The sequence below is a fragment of the Sesamum indicum genome, linkage group LG7 (assembly GCF_000512975.1).
Source record: "Sesamum indicum cultivar Zhongzhi No. 13 linkage group LG7, S_indicum_v1.0, whole genome shotgun sequence".
NCBI lineage: Eukaryota > Viridiplantae > Streptophyta > Magnoliopsida > Lamiales > Pedaliaceae > Sesamum > Sesamum indicum.
This window is the reverse complement of record NC_026151.1, coordinates 11,574,619-11,584,155: the sequence shown is the minus strand read 5'-3', so window position 1 is coordinate 11,584,155 and position 9,537 is coordinate 11,574,619. Positions and strand designations below refer to the sequence as shown.

Below are 9,537 nucleotides of genomic sequence, written 5' to 3'. Positions count from 1 at the left end.
TCAGATTTCTTACGTGATCCTGCTGCTACCTATTCTGTTGCTGACAGCATTGCTAGGTCCAATGATGAGGCAGTTGCTCCAGAGCTCAAGGCTTTTCTCCAAGAGCATTGGTCAGAGGCAGCTTTCTTGGACGGACTCAGACAAGGAGAAGCACATTTCTCAAACCTGGTGCAGATTCTAAGATACAGCCAATCTCCAATTTGTTTACAGGATCTCCCTGGCCCGTTGAGGGTGGCAATTGCTTATCTGCCACTGTACAGGGAGTGCATCGAGGCTGGAGGCAGCTTGTTATCACAAAGGCATCGGGGCCAGCTTGTTGAAGCTGCAAGAAGGCTTGGAGGTGTGGTGCTAGACAAACCCAACCAAAGGAGGGAACTGCTGGCAGTCTTGGAGCATCACCTCCCTCCATTTCTTGCTATATCCCAGGAATGTGATTAGGAATTCTAGAAGTTGAAAAGCATTCTGTTTTTCCGCCCTTCATCTCCCTCTAATGTTATAGAAGATAACTATGTATTAGCAGTTTTAAGTAGTTTGGTGGCTACTATCCTATGTTCTTCACCTTCTGCTGATGCCGAAAGCCTAGTTTGGAAGATGAAAGTGGTTGGCAAAGTAATGGTCACTTGTAATACTAAGTTCACCCCAAGTCATCTTAGCCCTTTGTGGGTGTGCAATAGCAAAGGGTTTCTTTTAACTAATAATAAATGCTACTGATGATGAGGCGGTTGATGTAAATGTGATATTATGATAAGGAAGGAAGTATTTGGATGGTGGAAATGTTTCCATACATGCGTTTGAATTGGGAATTTCATTATGAGGGGTCCTTTGTATGGTGACCTAAGAGCAAAATTTCCCGTCCTGTAATACATTCCGATGTGTTGTTATCAATGGCCTTGGACTATGTTCCTGCGGTTGCACTCTATATATAAACTTGATCAAAACCATCTCCAAGTCAAATACAAGTCCCATGTGGTTATGCACAAGAAATCTGTGTATTAGATTTGTTAAGGCGCGTATAAATGATTTTATATCCATATAATGTGCGTATGTATATAAACAAAATATGTGTCAGATGAAATACTAATTAAACTTCAAAATACACACAGATATATGTATGCAAATATATATAGCCGTCACACAAGACGAAAAATGTGAGATGCAAAATGGTTTGGAGGAGGCAGATTGCATGCATTGAGAATGCGTACTTGAACCCAGACCCCCAAGGGAGCAAAGATGAGAAAGTAAGGAAAGATTGCATCTAGGTATGGAAGCTAATAATAAGATGAATGAATGCATATTTATATAAGAAATGAAATAAGTGAAGTATATTCATTTTCCATGGCAACAAAAAAATAGTACGGTGATGGAAGATTCTCTTCTCCACACCATTTACAAGGAAGTATGAGTCGCATCCCTGCAGCCATCAGAGGGCATGAATGCCAACACCATGAGCAGTGTCAGAATAAGGATAGGGAGCAGAAGCAGCAGCAACGGCGGAGGCGGCAATGGCGGTAGCAGGAGCGGCAGTATTAGCAAGGAAATCGTGAGGCAAAGGAGCAGAAAGAGCGACTGAAAAGTGAAATAGCGGAATATCTTATTGCCCTGCCCTTGTGAGAAAGAGCGGCGGCAGTCCAGTTTCTTTACTTGAAGCCGATGTGTGCTGTTGTTGTTGATTCTTGGAGGATTAATGAGTCTGTTTGATGTTGTTACATCCATAATGCTGTTCAAGTAGCGATGTTGAAGATTCATCAAGTCCATTTTGGTCGACCTGGGCTCCTGCTGCTCCACACTCATTTAGAAGAAGAAGAAGAAATCAAGCCGAGTACAATTCGTAGACGTCTCTCTTGGATCAACTCCAAATTAAACTCCCTTAATTCTTCAAGTTTATGGTAACATACAGAGATTTGGATTGATTGATTGGTGGGGCAACAGCAATTGAAAATCAGGAGAAAGAGCGGAGTTTGAATTAGAAACAGAAGGAACCCAACATCAGCTAGCTAGCTGATTGGTAAATGAAAGTCAAGAAATTTGTTTTTCAGATTTTCAACAGAATCAGAAATTGGCTAATTGTACAAGGTTTGGGTGTATTGAAGATTGGTGGTTTTTATGTTGCTCGAGAAACCAATGTTGGAAGAGAGAAATAATATATAGAAAAGAAGAAAGAAAGGAAAAGGGAAGTGTATATATATATATATATATATAGAGAGAGAGAGAGAGAGAGAGAGACATGTGGAGAGTGGGGTATTATTATTTATTATTAAGTTGGAGTGGAGGTGGGGAGGATTGGTTTATTAGGGAGTAAGAAAGAGAAATTGATTGGATGATAATGGGGTGGGGGGTTGCCTACTTGCTACTTGTGTCTTTGATTGAGAGAGAGAGAGTGAGTGAGGGGGATGTATGCTATTTATAGATTATTATTAAAGTATTGATTCAAGAAGCAGCTCCCACTTGTGTGTGTATGTGAGAGAGAGAGAGAGGTCAGATTCCGTGAATGAGGAAACTGATCAAGTGGAGAGGTTTTGTTAATGAGAAGCAAATATTTGAATGTGAAGGGGGGGATGATGGAGATGAGGGTCTTCAACTTTAACCCCTTTCATTCATATATTCTTCTTCAAAGTGAGAGTATGCCTTGGATTGCAAGTAAAACAGTTTTTTATATTGTCAGCTCATTTCTCTCTCTCTCTCTCTCTTACCAAATTAAATTACTTGTTACTATAGAGAGAGAGAGAGAGAGAGTAGTGAAGCTTGCAAATCAAATCAAACCGACTTTCTCTCTCACTTTCTACTCCTTTTCCAGTTTCAACCTATGACTAAAATAGTAATAGAGTGTTTTGGGCCTTTTTGTTTTGGTGTGTAGTATTTATTTCTAATAATTCAACCTACAAATCAAACTGCCTTCCATTCTTTCTTCTTCCCCAACACCACACCACAATTTTTCTTCTTCATCATACACTAATCCATTCTATTATTAATTAATAGAGAAGAAATGAATGAAGATGAATGGGCATGTGAGATGATGGTCGTATTATTATAAATTAATGTGAGCAGACAGAATCATCATCATCATCAATAAAAATGGAAATTCTTCTCATGTGTCACCTCTCCTCTCCTCTCTTGTAATTAATCTCATTCATTGCATTTTGCATTTTGCATTTTCTAATTCCTCGTACCCCCACCCCCACCCTCTTTCATTTCTTTTCATTTCATTAATTATTAATATTGTGGACGCTCTCTAATAACATATGCAACACTGATTGTCAGCACAAGTTCAAACATTGTGTGTTGTATTATTGCAGCATTCCCCACCATTACCACTACCATTGTCCCTGTCTTTCTTTAATTATAGCTTCCTACTTACACAAATTATTTCATCCAAACAAACATTGCTGCTGCTGCTTCTTAGATTAACAACTGCACAATATTGTTAAATAATAATTGCATGTGTATGTATGTGTGTGAGAGAGAGAGAGGGAGAGCATGATGATGATGATGAGGGGTGGGGGCTGGTCCATTTGTTTGCAGCATGTTGGGTTATGATGCCCCCCCTTCACTACTTGAAACCAAAACCATGACCACCATGTTTCTCTGTCTGCGCTTCACCATTTCTCCCTTATTATTTATATATTACGTCAACCCAATATTACTATTATTATTATTATGAATTGCAATTTGTCAATTACAGTACTGGTATGCTCTGCTTTTCTCAAAGGCGGCGGCAGCAGCCTCTTGCGGTTGCGGTCTTACCCACAGAAATGAATAAGAGAGTATACAGTAGTACTGTAGTTGTGGTTACATTTACAAGGATGCTATCCTATTCCTACCTATTTAACAACTTATTACTTTCCCACATCTCTTTGATTAATTTTGAGTCGATTGAGAGGGAGAATACATATACACACTTTATTATATGAATTTAATGTTAATTTTGGGATGCACATGGAAGCTGTGGATGATAGTGCTTGGAGGAGGTAAGGTGGGTTAATTATTATTAAAAAAATTATAAAAATATAATTTATATGTAATATATAATAAATTTATAATGAGTCATTCACGACTCGAATTAAAAAATATCTTTTTTAAAAAAAATTGCATGTCTGGATAGCATCCACAACATTATTTTTTTATTTTTGTTGTTTAGTTTATTTTATATAAATTAATTATATTCAATTAATTTTTAACAACATAATAAAATTAAAAAAATATAATGTTAAAATTGTATTAATTTACAAAATACAATGAACTATACAAATATAATAGTGTATATTTTTTTATACAATTCTAAAAAATGCAATTAAAAAAGTCAATTATTGCTGAGAACCCCGCACCAGCACATTTGATTGTGTAGAAGAATCTCTTTTGTTGGATCTATTGTCTTTCACGCGTTTGTAGCCAATCCATCTTGTTGTGAATACATGATGTTTGGTTTTGATCAGGGCGAGTAGAGATACGAACAGTAGTGTCGTGGACCAACTCAAATTTCCCAATTTATCTTCGGAATACACAAGTTCAAATGACTTAGAATATGTATTTTTTTTAAGTCATTAAATCATAATAATCCTTCACCATTGATGCAGCATTAATCATGTATGCAACGCATACTTTTTGAGCGTGACTACAAGGAATGTCAAATTGAGTCCACTTGCCGCATGCACATTCTCAGTCGCAATTTTGACAACATGGATAGAGTCAATGTCCATTCTGATGTTTTATAACAACCGAAGTGAACTATTGAAACTGATGGTATTTTGTAACTGTATGCTCAATAGAATTTTGTTGCCACTGTGTGAACATTTTATACGCAAAATTCGTCCACAGTTGGTTGTTGGTCAACATTACACTACTCTTTACAAACCTCTCACGAAAATAATGAATAATACGTTAACGTGTCATCTCAACTATTGCTGTCAATGGTAGGCGGTAAGTCCCTTTCAAAACTCCATTGATGCATTCTGACATGTTTGGTCGTCAAAATACAGCATCGCCATCCACCATCATGAGAAGCTGTCCATTTTTTCTTATTAATCTGGTCTAAGAATTCAAACCCACCTAGTTTTTGGCTCTTTATCTCTTCCATAATTTGATTGAATTTTTTGATTTGATATTCAAATTTAGTTGTCTAATAAAGATCCTTTAACATGCCTCAAGCAATACGCCGTGAGGTGGCACAAAATCAATGGAATCAGCAGGTACATCCGGAAATATTCGTTCAAAAAATAGAATGATACAACGCTTGCTGAGTAGTCCTGTTTTGCATAGCCGGTTTAAGGGATGATGACGTACCTTGTGCAAATATTTCAACCACAATATTATGTCAACATCGTTTGGTCCATTCTCGGATGGAGTTAGACATTCCACTTCATCTAGTTCAAAAGCACCATTTGAATTGTAGGCAAAAGTGTCCGCAAAAGGGTATTCTAGCTCAGCCTTATGGGTTATAAAGTTTCCGGCAGGGTCTTCTGCCTCAGGCTCATTGAGTATAAAATTTTCGAATACGTGAGTATATGATTGGGTAGGCTCTGTGTAATTGATTTCAATATTTTCAAGTCCTTGGGTAACAGTGACCATATTGGGAATATAATATTCTATGACATAATTAGAGGTGCCTGCACAAAAAATCGCGATTAGAAGTACCCGGGTCCGCCAATTCGAGATGAGGTAGAATATTCTAGAACCGACGGATACTAGGGACATGAGCCTACATCATGGATTGGAACTTGCAGCACATACAATACATCACTATATGACAAAGACGATATGACACGATTGGGCAAAGGCCACCCATTTTCAATAGAAGAGATATAGAACGATGGTATTGGGAATAGTATTACAACATAACATGAAATTTCATTCGTCATCTACTAATAGACATGTGAAAAGCGGGTAGATTCACCTATAATGTAAGTTGTGGTATGTTATATAATATTGCATACTTTATTTTAAATAATTTTTTACAACACAACATTCATTATTTTTCTATATTCTTAAGGCAAAAAAGGTGAATGTCCTTGAATCTTTGTGTAAATCTAGACCAATAAATATTGAAGGGTATAGTCAATTGGTGGACAGATTCGAACACGAGTTATAAATTATCAAGGAAACCATAACTCATCAGCCACAACAAATTCCTACGACATCCACTGATGCTCCCACCACATCCCACAGGCAAAGAAGAAGTTTTAGCCGAATGTCTATTGGTTTAGTTGAACGTCATGATATTGGGGTGAATACAACTAATCCTTCTACAGTGTATACACCTCAAAATTACTACATGCCACAAGATGATTAGTTTCAACCATATGCATTAGGATACAATATTTCACCAATTTCATTTCCATCATTTAGTGCATATCGTGATAATGTGAAATGTGGAGTCTAGTTCTACAACAACATCAAGTTGATTAACATTAATACCAATGGTGATAATAATGAGGCACAAAATGAACCAACACAAAATGTGGACGAGGAAATAAGAAGACCTCGACGTCAACGCTATAGACGCCATTGTGGAATGGACATTTTTAATATTTGCACTATGTATTGTATTTTTTTAAAATTGTATAAAAAAATATATATCTTTACTTTTGTATAGTTCATTGTATTTTTTAAATTAATACAATTTTAACATTATGATTTTTTTAATTTTATTATGTTATTAAAAAATAATTGAATATAAGTATTTTTTTAAAAATTAAATTAAAAGAAAAAAATAATAAAATAAAAAAATAACATCAAGTCGTGGATGCCATCCACGACATGTAATTTTTTTCAAAATAATATTTTTTAATTTGAATCGTGTATCACATAAACGACTCATTATAAATTTATTATATTTTATATAAATTATATTTTTATATTTTGTAATAATATTAAAATAATTAACTCGAGTAAGGTGATAACTGTGAGGTTCAAATTTGGGTACCTGCGCTGCAAATAGATGCGCCTACAATTACATTAATTTCAATCCATCATCTCATATTTACAATCACGCCTAGTTTTCCATTTTTTATCTATATTTCATCATCATCATCATCTTGCTTCTAAAATTATATCTCATGACGATGATACTCTTTCATTTCCATGGCTACAACTAACGACTTTGATTAAGACATGAGCAGCACAGGATGATGATGCATTGTTTGTTGCTAATTAGGTGGTGGTTGTGATATATATAGGATGGATTAGGAGCTAACCCCAACCCCTAATGACATTGCCTGCCTGTTTGCGAGAGGGCATCAACAACATCACGACACCATTTTCAACACCCAACACAACAATCCATCAACTAGAATTAGAAATAGCACACTACTACACTCAGTTTACAAATAAATTAACAACCAACTTCCTATTCCAACATTAATGTTTGTTTGTTTGTTCGTGCAAGAAGCATGTGAAGAGACCACACTCCCAAAACAACACCAACATCATAATAATTGTAGTTCTGACGTCCCTCTTCTCCACTCTCCACTCCACTTTCCATCTTTTATTATTATCTTGCCCAGAAACAAGAAACAGCTCCCACTTCTAACAACTCCTCACTCCTGCACACCAAAAACACATTACGTTATACATACCAGTATTCCACTCATTTCTCTAATTTTACCCCATATATGCACAACAATATTCTTATGTAATAGGAGGTCAGCATACCTCATCCTCGTCGTCGTCATCTTCACATCTATCTTCCTTCTTCTTCTTAAGACGAGTCGTACCCCCCTCCTTGGAGATAGGTAACTTCATTCCTCCAAAAGGTGTGTCCACATTAATGTGTCCTTTCAGAGTGTACCCCGTTCCTCGCCCTCTAATCATGTCCCACAGAGCAGAACCAAAGTCTTTAGGCCTAAAGGTGATGGGGATGTCGACATAGCTGATTCCATTCTTTTTAATTTCAACCGATTTTGCAAGTTCGGTCCCCCCAATGCTCACATCAGATAGCCAGACCTCGCAGTCAAGACCATTAAGCCCGAGGTCAAAATCGTTCATGTTCTCCAACTTCACATGAAGAGTTGCAATAGTTTCTTCAAATGAGAACTTCTCAAAATGAATTTTCTCGAGATCAATATCTGGCTTGTAAGGTATTGGGATTTCTCCAGTCTTCTCAAGAGGAAGAGTAAGCCTTCCAAACACGGGGACATCCACTATGAGGTCAACCTTGATTTTGTAAGGAATGATGCTTCCAGGCTTTATATCATCGTATGTGCTCTTGATGTCGTCATATATCAGACAGACAGGTATCTTAACAGTCTCCGAACCATGTGCATGTATCGTTCCAGCATCTGGAATCAGTCCAGATACTAGTTTCCTCCCATCGCTCTCGATTAAATAGTTTATGTCGATGAGAGGGATAGGAATTGGATTCGGGTTCTTCACAAGGACATCCACAACTAAATCCGCCTTTTCGAGATTGATGTGAGGAATATGAATCGCAGTAACATCGGCAGTTGGCTTCCCGAATCCTATTGTTTCCTCAATTTTCTCACCTACATCATGGATGAAATCCTTAACCTTCTCCAGAAATCCACCCTTCTCTTCATCTTTATTGTCTTCCTTAGGCTCTCTGTCCTGGACTTCTCTCTCGACAACATCAGGTTTATCACAAGATGCCATATCTGTTGAGCAAAAGATTCCAAGTAGTTGAAATAAATAGTTAGACAAAAAAGGGAGGAAAATGACATTTGGCAATGAAGCAGTGCATGTTCAATCAAATGAAGTTAGTAACTAGAGAATGAACTTAAAAATATAGGTCTATATCCATGATTTAAGAACATTATTTGTACTTGTCATTGTCCAACAAGTTTCATAAAGATAACATCAGACAAGAAGCTTATCTTCTATAAATCCTATTTAAAGTCAAACATCAAGTCCAAAATTAGAGTCAAATCAAGAATCGTCCCGGAATTTGTTATGTGATGACTTCAAATTGTTGAATAACACTCTCCCAATTCGCAAACAAGAATCATATCTCCAAAGAAAAACAGGGCATATCATTGCAGAAGACAGACAAGCCCAATCTAACTTCATTCTCACAGTCAGAATCGAATAGGAAAATGAGAGCTTCATAAAACCACATCTCAAGATGCAGAAGTTTGTGATTGAGAAAGGATACTCAAATCTTTTATCCATTTTGCTCCCTTGTGAAAAAGTCCTAGATAAATCCAGATCCTCAGTTTCAAAGATCAAGTCTTCACATTAATTTTGCCAAGACTTTGGATTGCAACAAATGAACACCCTCCAATTCCATAGAGTCAGAAAGAAGATAAAACCATGTGATCTCTAGGATATAGATGTAGGTGAACAACCAGATCCAGAACCCCAACTCAAAAGAAAAGGTACAAGAACGAATTAGTCAAGATTGACCCCCTTTTTTTTTTCTCTCCCTCTCTCTTCGGATTGAAGGGGAAAAAAGAAAGGATCCAAGATTAGAGAGTGATCCATCTGAAATCTCACCAGCAAAATGGGCAAAAGAAACCAAGTAAAAGAAGAATAAAACAAGTTCCAAGTTAAGGATCAAACATTTTTACAGGAAAAAGACTGATAGAAAAA

At 36.7% G+C, this 9,537-nt stretch overlaps 2 protein-coding genes across 4 annotated transcripts in view; one reads left to right on the top strand and one right to left on the bottom strand.

Annotated features, from left to right (window-relative positions):
* LOC105167175 (ankyrin repeat protein SKIP35) overlaps nucleotides 1-898 on the top strand; it is a 4,890-nt gene extending 3,992 nt beyond the window's left edge. For both annotated transcript variants that reach the window (XM_011086778.2, XM_011086777.2), the window contains exon 5: nucleotides 5-898. In XM_011086778.2, coding sequence (XP_011085080.1) covers nucleotides 5-438 — 434 coding nt within the window. In that variant the 3' untranslated portion in view covers nucleotides 439-898. The remainder of the gene's footprint in view (nucleotides 1-4) is intronic.
* Nucleotides 7,229-9,537, bottom strand: part of LOC105167174 — a 2,492-nt gene continuing 183 nt past the window's right edge. Inside the window, exons 1-3 of one of the 2 annotated variants that reach the window (XM_020695394.1) lie at nucleotides 9,105-9,132; nucleotides 7,645-8,603; nucleotides 7,229-7,535 (exon numbers count right to left, since the gene is read on the bottom strand). In XM_020695394.1, coding sequence (XP_020551053.1) covers nucleotides 7,530-7,535; nucleotides 7,645-8,603; nucleotides 9,105-9,117 — 978 coding nt within the window. In that variant the 5' untranslated portion in view covers nucleotides 9,118-9,132 and the 3' untranslated portion in view covers nucleotides 7,229-7,529. Of the gene's footprint in view, nucleotides 7,536-7,644; nucleotides 8,604-9,104; nucleotides 9,133-9,537 lie in introns of those variants that run through there. The other variant, XM_011086776.2, reaches the window with a different exon arrangement.